General features: G+C 57.2%; 1 protein-coding gene across 1 annotated transcript in view; it reads left to right on the top strand.

Annotated features, from left to right (window-relative positions):
* The window catches only part of ARHGAP35 (Rho GTPase activating protein 35), a 118,057-nt gene extending 106,952 nt beyond the window's left edge, over positions 1-11,105 (top strand). Inside the window, exons 6-7 of the mRNA XM_037155097.2 lie at positions 6,029-6,134; positions 6,878-11,105. Of these exons, the coding sequence (XP_037010992.2) occupies positions 6,029-6,134; positions 6,878-7,235 (464 nt within the window). The 3' untranslated portion in view covers positions 7,236-11,105. The remainder of the gene's footprint in view (positions 1-6,028; positions 6,135-6,877) is intronic.
* Positions 11,106-20,917: the final 9,812 nt, after the last annotated feature.

Below are 20,917 nucleotides of genomic sequence, written 5' to 3'. Positions count from 1 at the left end.
TTTCAGTCCAAGGCAGCCTTCTTAATCTGCACTTCTGGTACATGACAACCCCCAGAAGCAGCCGTTCTGCAGCAGAAGGCAGTTTCTTTGCCAGTGACGAAGAGGATGGGGAGGAGGAGAGGGAGCCATGTTCCTCAGACCCCGGGACGTTCATCTCATCTTGTCACTGCCCAACCGCAAAGAGGGAGCAAGCACAGTTTACTCCCAAGGCCGATGGTGTGGGCAGAAATTTGGGGGCAGGGCTTTAAGTCCTGGGTCACTGGGACTCTTAGTGACTCCAGGGAATAGAGTGGCTGACGGAAGCCCAGCCCTGAGCTGTGGGGGAGCCCATCAGGAGCCGACTGTTACCGGGTGCAGGCCCCTGCAGCCCCTTTCCATGGTCTGCACTCCCCGTGGTGTTTGTCTCTGCAGCCTGGTGCTGCCCTCAAATTTTATCTTCAGTCTTGGCGGGTAAAAACCGCTCACGGCTCCTAATCCTGCCCAGGCCCAGCAGGAATGGGGCAGAAGCACAGAGTTTTGCAGCTGTCATGGGCTCACCTGGCCTTCTTTCCCTTCTGCCTTATCAGGACAGGAGTCGGGGTTTCTCCTGGTGAGTTAGGGAGTGGGGACAGGTGCCAGCTTCTCAGACCCCACTGTCGTGATAGAGGTCCTCCCAGCCAGCCCTTCAGCAGACTCCAGGCTGGCCCAGATGTGAAACGCATCGGAAATCTCAACCGGAGCCAGCTGTCTATCTCTCTACCTGGGCTCGGAGGAAGTTAGGACCGGGAGGTGTGGGCCTGTACCCAGCGTGCTGAGAACTGGGGGAATCCTGTCAGCATTTGTCTTGAGCTGGCGCCATCTAGAGGCTCCTGGAGAGTCCTGGCACCCAACAGAATCCCATTGTTTCTTTGGGGGAATTGCTGGCAGAGCATCTTTTTGTTTTTGGAGCCGGTGGGGGCAGAAGAGGGAGGTTTTATTGATAGGAAATCTGCTGCCCTTCCTACAGCAGCTTCCGTAACTCCCAGTGCTGAGGAATGGAGCTTCTTGCTGCTACTCAGCCTGAAAAGGGTGGAGATTTTTCTGCTTCCTGTTCCTATTGTGTGTTTCCTGCGCCCCAAGCTAGCCAGTCAGCTGGAGCTCTGTGTCTTGAACCTGGTGGGGGGGGGGGTGCCGTGTACCCTGCTGACCTGGCACGTCTCACAGCCAAAGCAAGCTGAGTGGAGTGGGGCTGTGTATGCAGGAAGCGGTTAACTGAGCCCAGGACACCAACCAGGCAGTGCCCAAGTTAGTGTTCAGCGGCATGGAACAAAAAGATTCTCAAGCCCCAAAGTAGCTGTTCCCAGCCTGGCTGGGTTTCCATGGCAACATCAACTTGACCAGCTCTTACCGCTTAATACCTAAGAACTGTTGTCTGTGTGTGTTCAGGGCTTGCAAATGGTTTCAGATCCCATCACAACAGATACCAAGCTCACTATCAAATTGTTTTGTTAGCTCCATAATTTCACAATATTGAATGTGCTGAAAATGTGCCCACAAAATAGAGATGTGTGTGTGTGTGTGTGTGTGTGTGTGTGTGTGTGTGTGTGATTACTCACCAGTTATTGTTCCTACCACATTCAAGGTGATGCGTGAGAGATTCAGAAATGAATAACAGAGCCCTGGCTGGTGTGGCTGAGTGGATTGAGCACCAGCCTATGGACCGAAAGGTTCGATTCCCAGTCAGGGCACATTCCTAGGTTGCGGGGCAGGTCCCTGGTTAGAGGCGTGTGAGAGGCAGCCACAAAAAGAAAGAAAGATATGAGTAACAGCATGCCAGTAGGGCGTGGCAAGCTGGGGCTTGAGCTTCAGTGCTGAGACGTTGCCCCGGCCCTCCCCAGATTCACGTTTGAGCTGTCTGCCAGAGTGAAGGAAGCTGAGCTGGAAAGGCAGGAAATGCAGTGAGGCGGAAATAGGTAGAGGGCTTCATGGAAGAGGCGGCATGAGGCAGAGAAAAGAGCTTTGAATTCCTCATTTCATCTCGTTCTCATGCCTCACCTCAGCCTTCAGTTGTTCTTGCTCCACCTCATCTCCTTCTCCTCCCGTGATATGACCTCACCACCACCCATCTGGAATCCCCCCGGTTTCCCCGATGCCCCACAGCCCTGTCCTATGTCTTTTCTGCCAGAAGGGGCCCTGGAGCTGGCTCTTTCTCAGTGCAGAGGTTCTGAGTCAAAGGACCTTCGGCTCCAGGGCATTATTCCCACCCCTACAACTGCACATAGGGTCCGCATGTGCATTTTAGTCTCTAAAGACCAGTAGCTTTCGTCGGATTGTCAGAGGGATGCATGACCCAAAATGGTTCAGGATGCCAGTTTGCCATCTTCCCATCCCATTTACAGATGACACCGCTCAGGGCCACAGATGCTAAATGGCAGGCTGGCACAGTCACCAGGCAGGCCAGCCTTGCTGCTCTCTGGCTCTTGTTCCCGTGCTGCCTGTGACCTTGCTCATCCTGGGATCCTGCCCCTTCTCATCTGTGCAGGCAGCTGCTAAAGGGTGTGGGGTGCTTCCCTCCTCCCGGCACGGGCTCGTCCCTGCCTCGGTCTGGTGGGCAGGGAGACACCGAGGGTTACTGTGGGGGGGGGCCTCCGGGAGACGGACACGCAGGACCTTTCAGAGGGAGGCCTCGGCCCTGGAGTTCTTTTCCACCTGAAACAGAGGCCGGGCTGGCACACAGCGTGCCTGCACACCTCCCCACTGGGTGCGGCCTGAGCCGGGCGTTGTCCTCTTCAGGCAGTGCAGGTGAGCCAGGTGGTCGCAGGCCCTCGGGGTGTTCCTCTGAGCGCTGAGTGGGGCAGCAGCAGGCCCACTCCTAGAGCCCGGTCGGCAGCCTGGGTGCCAAGTGGCAGCGGAGTGGCACGGCCAGGGCAAGGACAGCGTTTGAGATCGGGCACCAATTTCTGTGAACTTGGACCAGTATTTTTACTTCTTTGCACCTTGGTTTATGTTTATACCATGAGGGATGCGGCGAGCTAGGCTCTAAGGTCCCCGGTGGCCTCTAGCTGTCCCCCTCCTTCCTCTTGAGTTCTGGTGGTCTCCGTCGTTCTATACTGCACGGTCTCTGTCCAGACTGTCTGGGCGCAGCCAGCCTGGAAAGGCCTCTCCCTCGGTGGCTTGCCACCTCAGGTGACTGACACGAATTTCAAAAGTATGCTGTGTTAGCCGAGGGGGCCCGAGCCCTGCAACTACCACCTCTCCAAAGAGGACTGTTGGCGTTGAGGAGGGCACCACAGCACAGTGGAAGGCAGCTGGTCCAGAGCAGGCGTGCTGGCCTGGGTGGCAGGGCCTGGGCCCCCCACCCCCCCACCACCAGCCTTGTGCCCTTGACACTGCCTCTCAGGGCAGACCCGGCCTCGCCCTCACTTGGGTGGGGGTGTGGGCTGCACAGAAAGGGGCTGCAATCTGCCCACCAACACCCCAGCATATCCTGAGGCTCTTGCTGGTGTTGGGACTGCTGTGAAGAGGCTTCCAGTTGGAGCCTGGAGGAGGCCCCTTGGCACTGGCGAGCTTTGCTTGCTTGAGGGAAGTGAGCAATGAGCAAGGTCAGTCAGAAGGGCATTGGCAAGATGGCCCTTGATTTTTATGTGGCAGACGCAGAGCCAGGTCTGCACTGGGAGGCTTCCCATTGCTCTCCTTGAGGGGCTCTCTCCTCCCACCACACACTGGACGCTCCTCAGCACTTGTGGGCACCTGTACCTCGCAGCTAGTGGGAGGAAGGCAGAGGGAGCACCAGGGGGTGGCCACCGAGGTCCTCGGCGGGCACCTCGCTGTGTCAGGAAGGGGGCTGGCCTCCCTGGGAGCTGTGTGTGAATTACTGTCAGAGCAGACTCACGCTCAGAGTCGTCCCCCCCCCCCCCCCAGGAAGAGCAGAGGAAGCAGCCCTTCGTGTTGCTCCACGTATAGGAAGGAGCGGGCGTCCCGTGCAGACGGCGGCCTTGCCAGCCCCGCTTCCTGCCTCCAGCCAGGAGGGCGTGGAGGCTGCCTCTTAGGTGAAGGTGCCTAATTAAACAAACACAGCTGTGTTTGTGTCGTGCGGGCACTGGGGGGAGGCCTGTGCCGCTGAGCCCGCATCCGGAAGGGCGTGATGATTTTGTTAAGCGAGACCCTGAGCCACGCACACACCGCACTTCTCATCTCCTTCCGTGCGCTCACTCATCCTCTTAGAGCAGCTTACTTTAAGTAACCTTTTTCTTGAAACTTAACAGGAAAGGGTTTTGAAACTCAAGACCAGAAAGAAAGTGTGTCCTTGAGGTTGAACCCTTAAAATAAATCTTGGGTTTAAAGAGATGAAGATGATAATGGCCCCACATAACTAGTTTCCGTGTTTTAGTCATTTTCTAACAGGCAACTGTTACCAAGACACATGTGTTTATCAAGTCACTCTCTGGTCTGAACATTTGCCCAGTCTCGTACTCACTGGCCTGCCAACGAGAGCTCCCCACAGCTTGTCCCTGCCCACCTTCGAAGCCTCCTCTTTCACTGGTTTTCCGAAAGTCAGACTGGCCTCCAGGAGCTTATTGTCTGAGCCCTTCACATCTGGGGGTGTCTTTACTGAGTGAGGTGGGCATTGCCATCAGCCCCTTCTACAGGCAAGGAGACTGGCACTCAGATGTTTCACTTCCCCAAGGTCACACAGCTGCTTGGTGTCAGAGACAGGATTGTATTCAGGACCACGTGGGTGAGGTTTGGGGGCTCTGAACTTCCTGCCAAGCCCTCTCTGCACCTCCCCACCCTTTGGGCCTGCCGTTTCCGTTCTGTCTGTTCTTCCCATCTAGCTCAAGCCAGGCCCCTCAAGCACTCCCCCCCACGCGACCCTCTGGGCACGTCACCTACTGCAGAGGTTACTAATTCGGAGGCCACAGGCTTCCTAAAGAACACATGGGTCTGGGGAGTCCGCAAATCTCCACACTCAGGCAGACTTGGACACAGCTTGTTTGTGGGGAGAGGGTCCGACGCTTTCTCCCATCACAGAGGAGCCTGTGCCCCCACACCAACTAGAAACTGTCGTATTTCTTAGTGGACCCCCAACCACCCACGCCCACAACTCTCACTCGTGGGGTAGCTGCCATTCTTCAGGGGATGGCCCCGCTGTGGGGTTTCTAAGCACTGGAGTCCTAGACATGACCCTCAGTTCCAGACAGCAGCCATCGGGGTATCTGCCCACACTCAACAAGCCACACAGTCTTGGCCGGCTGACCCCAGAAGGGCTCTGGACCCTTTTGTCTCACTGGTCCCAGCTGGCTCTCCCAGGGAAGATGGCCCAGACCCACTCGGGGAGGGGCATCCGGGAGCACAGTGGTCCCCACTCAAGTTCCTCGACCTCTCTGGGCCTCAGATTCCTCATCCTTGAAATGGGGCACTAACAGCCCCTGCCTCACAGGCGTGTGAGGGCTAACCGAAGCAGGCCTGGCGTGGGTTAAGCGTCTCGTTCGGGTGAGCCTGTTGTCACTGCCCTGGTGCGTTAGGTTCCACGGTGAGCAGTGGGGGGAGGGGGCGTGCAGGCCCTGTGATGGACTGTGCGAGGGGTCCCCGTAGCTCTGGGAAAAGGGCAGAGCCTGGTTCTGTGACAGACCCCTCCCTAGACAGCCTGTTGGCGTGGGTGGGTAGCAGCGCTCGCCCGTCTGGTCAGGAAGCAAGCAGGCTTTCTGTGTTGAGATGCCAGTCTCCAGGGGCAACCGGATGAGCAGAGAATGGTGTTCTTTATGGTGGAGTCTCTTTGGATCGCTGAGTCTCGGGTGGTGGAGGCCAGAAAGCTCCAGGCACGGAGTGTTCCTCTTGAGCAGGGGCCTGGGACCCAGAGGTGGGCCTGACCCTGAGCCCGGGCCCCTGCCAGGTGCGCCACCTTGGGCACAGGCTCTGGGGTTGGCCTTGTTTAAAAGCCCTGGTCTGTCTTCAGAGAAGGCCCAGTGGAGCTTTCTGGTGCCTGTGGCTGCCTGGGACCAGCGTCTGCTTTGAACCCCAAACACCCGCAGCCGTGGCCATAGAAGTCTTTGGTTTTCTCTTTCCTCAGAAATCAATGACCGGGAGCAGAAGTTGCATGCTCTCAAGGAGGTACTCAAGAAATTTCCAAAGGAAAACCACGAAGTCTTCAAATACGTCATCTCTCACCTGAACAGGTACTCTGCAGAGCCTGGTCTGCCCTCCCTCAGAAATCACCAGGCAGGGCCGGTTAGCAGCAGAGCAGAGCAGGGCTGGGCACGGCTCCATCCTCAGCCTGGTGACGGGGGCACACATCTGGCTCAGGTGCCCACACTGGTTCTGTCTGAGAGAGGTCCGCGTGTCCCCAGGCATGTTGAAGTCCTCTCTCCAGTGTTCCTCTCTCCCCAGTGTGTGACAGCGCCGCACCGAGACAGGTGCACCAGGGGAAGAGCAAGCCCCAGCCCAGGGAGTGCGGGAGCAGCGGTCAAGAGACCCGCTGCGGCCCGCGTCTGGAGTCTCTGAGCACAGAGCACATCTGGTGTCTGGGCAGGCCTGTGTTTTCACCTGAGCAAAGGAGTGTTTTATGGAGCTCTGTCTTGGGACACATACTCCCTGTCCCTGCACAGCCAGAGCATTGTCACCCACTTGGGTGGTCTGGATGTGAGTCCTGGAGCAGTGTGTTCACCCTCAAGGCTTAGGTGCGGTGCAAGGGGGCTCTCATGATCCAGGACCTCATGGTCACCCCGAGGGTCCTCACCATGTGGGACCCTGGAGCAGAGGAAAAGGCCCGGAGAGCTGTGCTTGGGCCTTTTCTGTTCTGAGGCTGTGGGTGGGCAGGCAGGGTGACAGTGACCGTGAGCACACACGTGAGGCGGGGCAGGGCACAGAGCCTCAGCTTGGGCCCGCTGCGCTCTGACCGTGAGTCTGCTGTCCCCTGCAGAGTCAGCCACAACAACAAGGTGAATCTCATGACCAGTGAGAACCTCTCCATCTGCTTCTGGCCCACACTGATGAGGCCTGACTTCAGCACCATGGACGCGCTCACGGCCACGCGGACCTATCAGACAATCATCGAGCTCTTCATCCAGCAGTGCCCGTTTTTCTTCTACAATCGGCCCATCAGCGAGCCCCCCGGGGCCGCGCCCAGCTCCCCCTCTGCCGTGGCCTCCTCCGTGCCCGTCCTCACCTCCACACCCATCGCCAGTCAGCCGTCGCCCCCCCAGTCGCCTCCGCCCACCCCCCAGTCCCCGATGCAGCCACTGCTCCCCTCCCAGCTCCAAGCCGAGCACACACTGTGAGTCAAGGCCTGGGGCAAAGGAGGCTGTCTTCTCTCTTCAGAGTGGTGGCACCTGGCCTTGAACACGACCAGGTCCATCAGGGCGAAGGTGCGGAGGGTGTGCCCTCTCCCCTGTCACCTTCTCAAGACCTCAGTGGTAGCACCAGCCAACCGCCCACCGTAGGCTGAGCAGTCAGGGGCCCGAGCCCAGCGCTCAGGCCTGGGGCTGGCTACAGGCCGTGGCCAGGGGGCCCTGCCCTTTGTCACAGACCCATCTGAGGACTGAACTGGTCAGGCAGCAGCCCCAGTGGCCCTCCACACGCTCACTGCCCCCCGGACCGCCTGCCCGTGCACACTGGCCTCGGGACGTCGCCCACTGCCCGAGACAGGCCGCCCGAGGGCAGGCCTCACAGCCCCCGAGGAGACCACTTCCCATCTGTCTCTTCCCACCTTCCCCGTCTGCACGCCCACTCCCGGTTGGGGGTGCAGCCTGTCTAGCAGCCTCCTCGGGAACGAGAGGGCTCTGCCGCCCCAAGGTGCGGTGCTGAGGGCTTCTGCCCGGCCAGTCAGGACAGAGGGAGGCAGCCTCGTGCCTGGACCAAGCCGGAGTGCGGCTTCCCCTCCAGCTGGAGCCCTTCCCTGCACAGGCTTCGGGACGTGTCCCTCGGCAGCAGAGGAGCACTGCAAGGAAAATGGAAGAACCCATCTAATCATTTTTAAAAAGAAAAAGGAAGAAAAGTGCAGACCTCAAGATTTCGGCCCCCCTCCCACCTGAGGCACACAGGTGGCGTGTGGCCCTTCTCCTGTGACAGCAGAGCACGGAGGCCCCGGGCGGGTGCCCGAGAGCCTGCTGGGGTCCCACTTACCTTCTGTCCCCAGACCCCTCTCTCCCCGGGAAGATGGTTTGCGTCCTTGGTGGGCAGAGCTAGGGAGACCCGCAGACCAGCCTAGACCTTGGTCTGCCTTTGAACACACTACAGCGCTGTGGAAACACTACTTCGTGTGTGTATTTGTGTGCGTGCATGTGTGCGTGCGTGTGGGGGGTGACCTGTGAGGGGTGGAAACAGCCGAGGGTGCAGGTTACTGGTGTGCTTGGTGTCGCAGTGGGATCATCTCCGTCTGGGGCTGTCGAGTGCCACGCCGTACCGTTCCTGGGAAGTGAGTGTGCTCTGGTGGTCTGCCACCCTTCTGGTGGGCACCCTTCACGCTCCCAGGGCCAGCAGGCCCGGGGAGCCGCAGGCACAGAGGCCGTCAGAGTCACGAGGAAAGCACTGTGCCTGCCTGCCACACCGCACCACCTTCCCCAGCTCTTCCTGAGCAATGGCCTTCCCCTTCCCCTCAGCTTCCTGGTCACTGGCCCGTGGGAGAACCCGTCTCCTGCCCCACCGCTGCCCCAGAAACGCAGCAACCTCACCAAGGCTGCTACAGACACATGCCTGTACCCCTGCTTCTGGTGGCTGGGCCGCGGCCTCCGCAGTGGAGAAGCCTAACACTAAGGTGCCCGGGGTGTGCGGTAGAGGGCCCCGCGTGCCACCCAGTCCTCCGGGTCTCTTTGCACTTTAAGCAGCGCCTGTGGTATGGCTGATGCCCTAGATCACCTCTGCTGGGGGCTGACAAAGCTAAGAGGTGCCTCAGCACGGTCCGCAGCCGCTTCCTCTGCTCACTGACCTTCCTCTGGATAAGCTGGACCTGCACTGTGTTTAGTTCTTGTGTGGCACAGTAAGGTGCTCGGAAAAACTACATCGCCCCTGCAAGTTTTAGCCCCTCGATAGGAACACAAGTCAAAAAGCAAACCCAAGGCCATGGATGCTTTATGTAAACGGATGAGGAACGTGTTTTTGGTGGAGGGTGCTTTAGCTCGGGATAGGCCAGGAGGCAGTCAGTGTGTGTTTGGTTTTGGCCCAGGTCGGCAGTGCCCCCAGGCAAGTACTGAAGTGGCTGCATGGAATGAATTTCTCCCTTTTTCTAGGTCATGTTCACTTCCTCCCAGTCAGCCCTTCAGGGGTGCGGTTAAAGGGAAGCCATGGGGGTGGCCTGGAGCTCCTGTCTCTGGTGTGAACTAACAAGAGTGGCTTGGCTCCCTCCAGTGGCCCATTGTGCACTGCCTCCTCCTTTGTGCTGGCACCCCTCCCCCACTGCACCACCTGCAGCCTCGGCTCTGCACCAGGAGCTCACAAGCCCCCAGTGCGCCTGCCACCCCATCCCTGAGGCTGCACAGACGCACAGATGGTTGGGGGCGCCAGTGGGCAGCAGCTGTGCCCCTTGCCCTCACCCCTGCAGAGATAGCCTCTGGCCCTGCAGCGCCCCCTGGCAGCCATCCGGAGCAGCTGCAGGGCCCCTTCACACACATGCCCGTGTCCAGCCAGGCCTTTGTAGGAGTGCAGGTGGGGAGGGGGGCTGGTGCCTCATCAGAACTGCAGTGAGCAGAAAGCTCCAGGGGGCTCCTTTGTCTCTGTTTGCTAACCTTTTAGCTTCTCCTTTCTGCTTTTCCAGGCGGACTCTGGCTAGAGGGCACTAATTGGTTCTGAGTTAGCACTGCCACTAGCAGCCACAGCAGGCCCGGGCTTAAGCTTCCAGTCAGAGGTCTGCATTCGGACCAAGTGGGTTTGGGGACGCACAAGGGAGAGGCAGGGTGTGTGTTGGGACACTCTGCTCTAAACGGACTGTAACCCACAGCACTCAGAACTGAGGGAGTGGCTGGCAGGAACTCGCCTTGGCCAAAGGGGTCAGCCAGCGTGTGGGCCATGCTGCCCCATGACCTGATGCAAAGCTGTGCCCTGCAGCTCCTCCCAGCCCCCAGCCAGTGTGCTTTGGAGTCCCTGGGAGTGTGGGCGGCATTCGAGGGGCTGGCAGCACTGTTCCTGAGCAGGAGGCTGGGTCTGGGGGGCTAGGTGGCGCATGGTCAGGAGCCTGGCTTGGGGATCTGCCTTGAATTCTCACCTGCGTTGTGCATCAGGTGTCAGCATCTCGTTGAGTCAGTCCTCCCATCACGTGACATGCTGAGGGGTGCCGAGTGAAGTGTGCACTGCTGTTTTTGGGTGCTCCGCACCCCACTGCCACCTAGGTTTTCCAGCTGAGGACAGGAAGCAAACTCCCAGGAGGTGGTTGCAGCAGAGTGTGTTTCTGTGTTGCAGGGAGTCAGGGGGCCCAGGAGAGTGCACCTTCCCCTCTCCTTGTGTTTCAGCTCCGGTGGGGGGGGGGGTTGGAAAAGCAGGGGCTGGAGGGAGACCTTCCCCAGGCCTCAGCCCTGAAACTTGAAAACCGCCCGCAGCACTTGTAATCTGAAGTCCTCTCCATCCGTGCCCCCGCCCGTCCGCCTGTGAGAACACACCACTGTGGGAGGGTCTGCTTGAGAAAGCACGGGCAGCACCGGCGCCACGATCCTTGTGTGCAGCGGGCACACGAGCAAAGCCTTTGACCTATCTCCTGGGCTCACCTTCCCGGGGACAGCTGCCCCCCTATTGCTTGGCAGGTTCAAGCCACTTCTTTCTGTTAGGTGGAAGGACAGTCTGAGTCATGTATGCCAGAAACCTAAGTCACGTCTAGGGCTGTGCTGGGGGTGGCACCAGGGAGGGGCTGGGTGAAGGGAAAGGCTACTCATCTCCCAAGGTCCTGGGCCTCCCCTGGGCTGTGCCTGCGTCGCTGTCTTAGCCTGGAAGGACTTTCCTCTTCTGGAAGCCACCTTCCCGGCCCGAGAACCCCTCCTCCCGAGGCCGGGGCGCCGGCCCCCCGCCCCGCCGCCCCAGCTCCAGCAGCAGCAACGCTACACTCGATGTAGTCCAGACAGGCACGTAAGTTATTGTTTGCATTAAAGAGAATCATGTTCCCTGTGTACATTTGAAAAACAAGAAATGTCTCTGAATCGTATGGGAATAAAACTTGTTCAAAAATTTGGAATAGTGCTGCTGCCAGCTTATTTTTCTGGTACTTGTATTTTCACATGTTAAATGAACTTTATATATGTTGGATTAACAAATACTTTGAGTTTCCCGAGAAGAACAAAGACATGAATGGTATTGAAATGTGTTAGTAGTCTGGCCGTGTGCCCAAAATTCTGTTTCGCAGCAAAGTGGAGACCTGTATGTAAAGACCGTATGACAGTTATTTCTTTGTATTTTAGGGACTTCGACCAAGACGTCCTCTAGTTGGTGTTAGGAATGTTTGCTTAATTTTCAGACTCTTTTCTCTCTTTTTTTTTTCCTTTCTTTTCTTTTTTCCCCTTTTTGGACACGTATTTTGAGGCTCCAACCTGACTAGTGCATGGTCAGCCGGCAGCTGAGGCTGAGGCATCTCTCTGAGGTGTTTGCGTTTGGTTTGGTTTTTTTAAATCATGTATTTGCTACAAAGTATTGTACTTGTCTCAATGGGAATGGTGTAAAAAACTGAAAAGGCCTTATGTGATATGTATCATAGTTAATAAATCAGTCTTGTAAAAAAACCAAACCTGAGAGAAGTGAAGGCGGCCCCTCCTGTTGGGGCCCGGGGCCCACCCTAGCGGGCGGCCCGCAGGCCTGCCCCCTCCCCAGGCCCCTGGGGACGCTGGCTCCATCCCCAGAGGCAGTGCTCAAGGGCCATCCAGCAGGCGTGGCCCGTTCTCTGGCCACAGGGATGGAGGAAGCTTTCTCCAGCACAGTGGGCCCTCGGGGAGCCTCGGACCGGCCTACCTCCACCAGGGGCTGCTCCGAGGGCTCCTGCCTGCGTATGTGGCCCGCTCCCCTCCACCCCAGCACTTGCCTGCCGCCCTCTCCAGCGGAGTGGTCTGCTTCCCCAAACCTGCCAGTTACTCTATGGTTTCTTCCAGGTGATTATTCAGAGCCCCACGCACAGACTGCTGTGGCCACAGGGACCCAGCAGGCCCCGGAGACAGGAGAGGACAGTTAGCCTCAGTCACCAGGCCCAGTCTGCTCCGTCCCCACTCCCTCCTCACCCCTCCTTCCTCCAGGTTCCCTGCGCCCGCCGCCCCCATTCTGGCGCAGGCCCGCATTCCAGCTCACCTGGACTCTGATGGACACGCCTGCCCACGTGGCCTCCTCGCCCGCACCCGTGTCCCTTCCAGCCCATTGTCACGCCCCACGGTTCTTCCAGAAGGAAAACCTTACCGGACAGGTCTCCCCTCCTGTGCTGTGGGAGACGAGGCTTGCTGATCGCGACACTCCCTCAGGGCTCAGACCCCACACACGTCAGCAGGCGGGTGCCCTCGCCCTGAATGCAGCCCGCCCTCCTCCACCCCGCCGCCTGACCCCCAGCGTCAGTCAGGACGGCCTCCTTCTCCGACTGCTCCGCCCATGGGCTCCGAAGCTTGTCTTTTTCTGTCTTTTCCTGGGTGTTCTTCCCTGGCCCTTTCACACATTGATTCAGTTTGTTTTGGGGTTTTTTCCCCCCCAAAAATTGCCACAATACACAGCTGGCACTCATTATGTGTGCAGACATAAACCTGTCTCTTCCTCTAGTTCTTGGTTTGCATACTTGCACCTCTCAGCCACCAGCCACCCAAGTCAAGAATTTGGGGCGTGGGGGGCAGCACCTGTGGCTCCCCCGTGTGACCCCCCCCAGGATGCCCAGCACAGCGCCCTGAAGCTCGCGGGTCCCTAGTTTGTAGATCACAGTGCTCTCAAACTTAACCTTGACTCGAGTCTTCATCTGCAAGCCGACCTCTCCCACATGACTCCAGCCCAGCCCTCCCCTCATGCCTTCCCACTGGTGACACTCCCTCTGGTCCCTCCGGTGGGTCACCCGCTAGCCAGAGCCTTCACCATTTCCCTCCTCTTTCCCTGCCCCGATCCTGCCTGAGTCTCCCCCCTCCCTTACCTCCTTGGGCAGCGGAGGAAGCTTCTCCAAACAACTGGCCGTGTCACCTCTCCCTTGTCACCTTCCAGGGCCCCCTGAGTCCTCAAAAGAAAACCCAAACTCTAGCAGGTCGTGAGGGGGCCCCCTGCTGACCCTCCAGGGAGACTGACCTGACGCCCCAAGGGCCCCTGACCCCAGGCCTTTTGCACATGCTGCTCTCTGTCCACCCTCCTCTCTGGCTCCCTCCTTAACCCTTAGATTTCAGCTCCACAGACTCTTCCTCAGGGAAGCCCTGCCCGACCCAAGACCACCACGGACTCCTTTGCTTTCAAAGAAGAAACTTCTCTTCAAGAGCATTTTCTCAGAGTGTTACTCCTGATTGTATTAGCCCACTTAACACTTGTTTCCCAAGGACTTCTCTGGGCCAGGCCCCTGGGGACACAGCCAGGAGCTAACACCCAGTGGAAAAGACAGTAACCATGTCAGGCAGAGACAAGTTAGGGAGGGTGTGCCTTTGAGGGGGCAAGGGTGCCATGCAGACTGGTCAGGGAGGCCCCTTGGGAGGGGGCATTGCAGCGGAACGGAGCCCAGGGTGAGGGGAGGCACCCCGCTCTGCTACAAAACTGAAGGGGATACAAAACAACTAGGTGATCGAGATAATACTCCAATGCAGCATCTTTAAAAATCAAGATTCAAAAGCATGTCGAAATTGTAGCTAAAAGTGAACCGCGACAGTGCTGAGCCTTGCTGAAGCGTGAGGCAGGAGAGGTCAGTGAGGCTGAGCCGGGGTCCTGGGTTGGGGAAGGGAGGGATGGTGGGTGAGACCAGCGCCTGCACAGTGCAAGTGAAGACAGGAGGTAGGAGTTTGGATACCTGAAGGTCAAGGAGACAGACTTTGCTCAAGATTGCACGTGGCTGGGAGAGAGAGGAGGTGGGATGACTCCAGGGTTTACACAGTGATGTGTCTACTTACCGTCTTCCTGTGACACCCGCGGGGGCGGGAGCTGTGTTCCCCAAGCTGCGGCCCATTACCTAGCTCCTTGGGCGCTCAGAAGCCCCAGGCTCGCTGCCCGAAGGCCGAGAACGCCGTGTTACTCTTATGCGGCCACCAGGGGTCAGCAGACAGCCGCCCCGCCCAGCTCTGGGGGAGCCCAGGAAGTGCTGGTTGGTGGGGTTTTAAAGGAGAGGGGCAGAAAAGTCAGATTAGGAGGAGCAGAGGGGACTGGGGAGGAGTCAGGCTCTGAGAAATGAGGTTGGGAGAGTCCCAGAAGCAGGCTGAGGAGCAAGGGGATGCGCTATTTTTCCTGTCCGTCCGTCCATCCATCCATCCATCCATCCATCCATCCATCCATCCACCCATCTACTAAGTAATTCAGTCATAGAAGGTCAGGGGCCACTGCCACACAGCGCCTTACAGGGCAAGTCAATAAGCTGGAAGCTTGTCCCAAGGTTCCAAGGGCACTAGAGGGCCAGGGGCGTGGTTTGAGCCAGGGAGAGACTGAGGTCAGATTTGCAGGAGCTGACAGGAAGGAGAAGAAAGTGGGGATTCAAGAGATATACAGGCTGTGGCTCTGGGGGTTGAGTGCCGGCCTGTGAACTAAAGGGTCACAGGTTCGATTCCCAGTCAGGGCACACGCCAGGGTTGCAGGCTGGGTCCCCAGTTGGGGGCTTGTAAGACGCAATCACACATGAATGGTTCTGTCCCTCCCTTCTTCCCCTCTTTGTAAAAATAAATAAGATCTTTAAAAGAGAGAGAGAGAGACAAGGGATGGAAGAGCAATTGACATAAAAAAATGTTAGCCAGGCAAATAATATTAATAAAACCTAACAGGTTTTGGACACTTATGAGGTATCAGTCCTTGTTCCCATCAGATGTATGTATCAACTCAATTTTTCACATAAAGCCCTGGCTGGTGTAGCTCAGTGGATTGAGCGCGGGCCTGTGAACCAGAGGATCGCGGTTCAATTCCCAGTCAGGGCACATGCCTGGGTTGCAGGACAGTTCCCAGTGGGGGACACACGAGAGGCAACCACACACTGATGTTTCTTTCCCTCTCTCCTTCCCTTCACCTCTCTCTGAAAATAAATAAATAAAATATTTTTTTAAATAAAAATAAAAATTTTTCACATAAAGCCTAGGATAGTCAGTATGCTTATCCCCATTTTCCAGATGAGGAAACCGAGGCATGAAAGGCCTCAGTGATTTGTCCGACATCACAAATCCCTAAGTGGGAGTCAGGATTTGAACCCCAGGCCTCTGACTGCAAAGCCCAAGGCTCCCCCTGTGGCTGCCGTAACAAGTGACCATGGCCACCGACTCGCGACACCACAAACAAGTTTCTCTCACAGGTCTGGGGGCCAGAGACCCAAAGTCAAGGTGTCTGCAGAGTTACACTCCCCCCAAAGCCTCTAGAAGAGAACGCTCCCCATGGCTTCCAGCTTCGGGGGCTCCGGGGGTCAGTGGCTTGGAGCTGTGTCTCCAGTCTCCGCCTCCATCTTCAAACGTATCTCTCCTCCATTTCTTATAAGGACACTGGTTGCTGGAGTTAGGACTCACCTGGATCACCCAGGATGATCTCATCTCGAGATCCTTCTAAATTCAATTAGATCTGCAGACCCTGTTCCCCGGGCACGTTTCACGTTGCAGGCATCGGGTGTGGACGTGTCTTTAGTGGGGCCCAGGGCTCAGCCCCCACGACTCTTCTCCACGGGACTGTCATTAGGTTGGCCAGAAAGTCCATGCAGTTTTTTTTCCCATAGAATAAAACACATTTTTCATTTTCACCGATTACTGATGTGGGTGTTTTGAGTATGAGGGCTGTCGCCCAGGTGGTATATATAACATTGATCGTTCTCAGTTCGTGTCTGGATTTCATCGCTGCCAACTTCAACTCTTCTGCATCCGTGGTCCAGGGAGAAGTCTCCAGCACCAAACTTTGCAAACCACCCTGGTCCATCAGCCAACGGCGCCATCTCCACGCACCGCCCAAATCTCCCTCTTGCCTTTTGGTTGCATTTTTACCTTTCTTGAAATAATAAAGCATACTGTGCCAAAAATGTCGTGTATTTTCTTCCATCTTCAGTGTTAAAATGGCTACACAAGAACTCACCAGTTTTGATCAGTTATTTCAATGCATGCTGATAGGACAGCTGTCACAACACAATCTAACAAAATTGTTTCAAATCAAAGTAAAGACAACTAAGGGCTACCAGAGGCATCATACGGAAAAAAAAAATGAACTTTTTGGCCAACCCAATATTATTACTATCATTGGTGTTGCTCTTACCACCTTGAAGGGCAGCTCGGGGCTGCAGGGATGTGAGACCCACCCCACCTCTCCCCACCCCCTCCCCGGCAGGGGGGGTGGAGTCTGCAGATGCAGACAGAAGGCGGGCTGCAGAGGGGTGGTGCTTACTGATTGCAGGGGCATCTCCTCATTGGCCCACCTTCCCCAGCCCCTGCTCAGCCCTCCTCCCTTCCCCGGAGGACCGAGCAGGGCCTGGGGTGGGGAGAGGCAGCCGAGCGCCCTGCGTGTCCCACGAGTCCCTCCTGGGTGTGCTGGCCCCAAAGGCCTCACCATTGCTGACCCTGAGCCATCTCTGCAGCTGGTTTTCTGGGCCAGGGTCGAGGTGACGGCAGAGCGACCAGCTTGACTTTGGTTGAGTGCCACAGCATCCACCCGGCCCAGGGCCGCGCCCAGGGTTGCCTGAGGGCCGGGGACCGGCCGGATGCTGACGCTCTGCTGTGAGACCGCTGTGCTGTGAGTAAAGCACTTCGCTCCGTTCCACTGAGTTCACATCAGGTGAGGTCACGGGTCACGAGGTCACGGGGTCAGCCCTCTGTGTCCTCCATGAGATTAGGGTTCCTCCTGACATCTCAGGTGGCCTGAAGGGGAGACAAGGAAGCCCAGGGAACAGCAGGGGGTAGGGACCAGGCACCCAGACGACACTGGGTGTGAAATCCAGGGACACTTAGAAGTGGGACCTGCTGAGCTGGTGGGTTGTGTTTCCTCTCACGTCCCCGACTCCTTTATTCTTCCAGGCCTCCCTACGCTTGCACCTGCGTGTGCGCACGTGCACACACACCTGCTTCCCTTACTTCTCCGGCACTTGGCTCCGCCTGACGTATCTCTTTTCTCTTTTTGTCTGTTGTCTGACACTCCCACTAATACATGAGCTCAAGTGAAAGGAACCCCAGCCTGTCTCATGGGGGCTGGTGCACAGCGGGCGTTTGGTCAGTGTTTGCTGGGTACGTGGATCAAAGGCAGGACAGTGTGGGCCAGACTGGGCAGCCCAGGTTTCCAGTGGCCCAGTGGACTGAGTGCCAGCCTGCAAACCAAAGGGTCACTCGTTCCATTCCCAGTCAGGGCACAGGCCTGGGTAGTCAGCCAAGTCCCCAGTAGGGGTCGCTGGAGACACAACCACACATTGTTTCTCTCCCTCTTCCCCTCCCTCTAAAAATAAATAAAATCTTTAAAAAATAAAATAAAACATTTTCACTCTCAGAACTGAACCTGAGTTTGACCTCTCATGGAATGCACTCCCGGGGTGCTGCACCCCACTAACGCCCCCTGGCCAAGGGACACATCTCCTTGAGCCTGGTTCTCTGAACCTTGGCCTTGAACCAGGCCTGCCTCTGGGGACCCTCACTTCACTAAGTGCAGGAGTGAAAGCAGGAGAGATTCAAATCAGACACGCTGTAGGGCTTCCTGGGGAGCGAGTCCCAGGTCCGTCCCAGGAGGTGTCAAGGAGAATGGGACTCAGTTGCATGGGGTTTTGTCTGCTGCAGTGACAAATACCCTCTTGGGAGCTCAGGCCTGACGCCGCTGCTCCAGCTGTTCCTGACTCATCTCATTTAAGGGCGTTTTGCAGATGAGGAGAGTGAGGCACAGAGTGATGAAGGAAGCTGCCCAAACTCACACAAGTGGAACCAGACCCTGGCCCGGTAGCTCAGTTGGTTAGAGCATCATCCCAATACACCAAGGTTGCAGGTTCAATCCCTGGTCAGGGCACATACAAGAATCAACTAATGAATGCATCAATAAGTAGAACAACAAATCGATGCCTGTCTGTCTCTCTCCCCACCGCCCACTTTCCCTCCCCCCACCATACTTCCTCTCTCTCCCACATCAATCAAAAAATGTGGATCCCTGGCTGGTGCGGCTCAGTGGACTGAGCCCCAGCTTGCAAATCTAAAGTCACTGGTTGGATTCCCAGTCAGGGCACAGGCCTGGGTTGTGGGCTGAGTTCCCAGTTTGGGGCGTGTAGGAGAGGCAACCAATCAATCGATATATCTCTTGTACATCAATGTTTCTCTCCCTCTCTTTCTCCCTCCCTTCCCCTCTAGAAATAAATATATGGAATCTTTAAAAATTATTTTAAAAAGTGGAGCCAATTAGAATTTGAGCCCATTGTTACCTTCTGAAGATGATGCTGTCTACCTCCCAACAGGGAAGAAAGAGAATGTTTAAGTCATCGGAACTGCCCACGCACACACGATCTAAGTACCTACCAAAATCCTTGACCCTCTTTCTTGATTTCCCCTGGCAACAGGGAGCTCACCACCTACCAAGGGCACATACTGTTGTTGCATCCCTTCCACCCAGGCTGCTTTGGGAGTAGTGGAGTCTCAGAGCTTTGATAGGAAATGTCTCCAAAGCAGAGGGAGGGTAAGGAGAGCCAAACACCGCTGAGAGGTTGGGAAGCCAGGCTGGGGCGGGAGGTATTGGATGTGAGACCATGAAGGTCTCAGCCACCGCAGTCCTAGGGTCCCCTAACAGGGTCCTCGGCAACCCCTTCCGGCCCTGGCTGAAAACTGCTCACTGCCTCGCCTGCTCTGGTGCTGCGCCAGCCCCCCTGGACTCCCCAGACCTTCATCAGGCGTTCCTCTGAAATGCCCCCAGTGTCCAGCTGGAGGGCCCCAGCCCTCCCCTTCTGGGCCCACTGCTGCGCACCCTGGCCCGGAAGCTCTCGTACGTCTCCCCCCCGCCCCCGTATGATCAGAGCTGCAGGAGGACGCAGGCAGCCCTCCTCCTTGCAGAAGCAAAACTGAGACCCCGAATGTCTGCAGAGGTTTATTGGAGACTCTGAGTGGCATGTAGGAAGGATTTGCATCTGAGTACTTGAATGCGTATATGTCTTTGTACACATAAATTTTTTGTCAGCACATTTAAAAATTTTTTAAGTTTTTAGGAAAGATTTTATTTATTTATTTATTTATTTATTTTGAGAGAGAGGGGAAGGAAAGGAGAAAAAAAACATCAGTATGTGGTTGCCTCTCGCGCGCCTCCTACTGGAGACCTGGCCAACAACCCAGGCATGTGCCCTGACTGGGAATGGGACGTCCACCCTTTGGTTCACAGGCTGGCGCTCAGTCCACTGGGCCACATCAGCCAGGGCAAAAAATCCTACATATTTAGGGCTGTGTATGCATTCAGTCTGTTCAGTATCACATGCCATGCAGCTTCCAGAAAACTCCACAAGACACTGAAGGGAGAATGAATGGGAAAGGGCAGAAAACGTCTCAGTGTGAAAACGGGACTGAGCAGACTCCTTGAGACGGTCTCAGGAACCAGTGCCCAGGTCACACTCTGAGCACTGCTGGACGGACTTACTCCACGCCACAGCGATGTCCTGAGGTGCCCCCTGCCCGGACGGCACAGCCGGGGAGCAGTGTCCCGAGACAAGAGACAGCGACCTGAACTTGACTCCCTATCCTGACCCTAACTAGACTCTCTGGGGAAAAACAGGGAAATACTGGCCAAGAGACCATCATCAACAAGCTACACAGTCTCTCTCCACCTCAGTGTCCCTTGCTGTAAGATGGACTTACTAACACAGAGCCCAGCTCCAAACCTAGCCCTGGAGAAGGGACCAGCAGAACACATGTGCCCCCAAGTCTTTCACTCTGGTTGTCGTGGGTAAGTTTAAAGGTGGTCCCACTAGCCAGTGCACAGGAGCGTTCAGAGTTTCCTCATCTGTCCAGCCAGGGGCGGGCCCTTGACCTGGGTGAGCCCCTACCTGCCTGCCTCTCCTAAGACATCCACCCCGTTTTCATCTGCTGCGCTGGAGTCTCCTGGGGGCCGTGAAGTGCAGGGAGACGCCCCGGGCCCGTCTGCCTGAAGGGGCTTGGGAGGGAGGGTTGCGCAACCTCCTACCGGAGTGGGGAAGGCCCGCCTCACACGCTGGGGTCCTGTTCTCTGTGGGAGAGGCTACCATCGCTGGGTTCCCGCTTAGGGTCGAATGGGGAGTTCGGGAGTCGGGGTTCCCATCCCTGTGACGGGGGCGAGGGAGGTGGGGGTCGGCCCCCAGGATCCTGACCTCTGAATCTCCGCGGGTGCTGCGTCCCAGTCCCTGAGAGGTGGGATGCCAAATCCTGGCCTTGGAAGAGGGGCGGTGAGCTGGGATGAGGGTTGCCTCTCCTGCAGTGGGGGGAGGTGGGTGCTGACACCTTGAAGTTTTCTCCTGGAAAATGGGGGCCCTGGATGTGCGCCCCTGGAGGGGGCATTGACGTCTGGGTGTCCACCCCTGCAGCGGGGCTCCCGGCCAGGGTGCCCGACCTGTCAAAAGAGGTTATTGCTGAGGCCCCGGGTTCTTTTGGAGGAGCCGGGGCGCTCGTTCCTTCCGCTGGGGTCCGGGGATGGTGCCCGGGTTCCGGTGCTCCCCTCTCTGACTCCGAGGTTCCTGCTCTGGTGGAAGGGGGTCGAATCTCCATTGCTGTGGAAGCCCCTACTGCTGGAAAGGCCAGAGGGGCTGGCGTGGGGCGGGCCTGGGGGGCGGAGCCTCGGTGGGCGGGGCTCCGGAAAGGCCCCGCCCCGCCCTCCAGGCCGATCCCGCGTCTCCAAGTCCCCGAGGCCGCGGTAGGCGAGGAGAGCCCAGCGCCACCGCCGGCGCCCCGCGCAGCTCGGGGGTCTATGG

Source organism: Artibeus jamaicensis, unplaced genomic scaffold (genome assembly GCF_021234435.1).
Source record: "Artibeus jamaicensis isolate MK-2021 breed Jamaican fruit bat unplaced genomic scaffold, CSHL_Jam_final contig_1526, whole genome shotgun sequence".
Lineage (NCBI taxonomy): Eukaryota > Metazoa > Chordata > Mammalia > Chiroptera > Phyllostomidae > Artibeus > Artibeus jamaicensis.
Note: the sequence above shows the minus strand (reverse complement) of the source record. Positions and strands in the feature narration are given on the sequence as shown.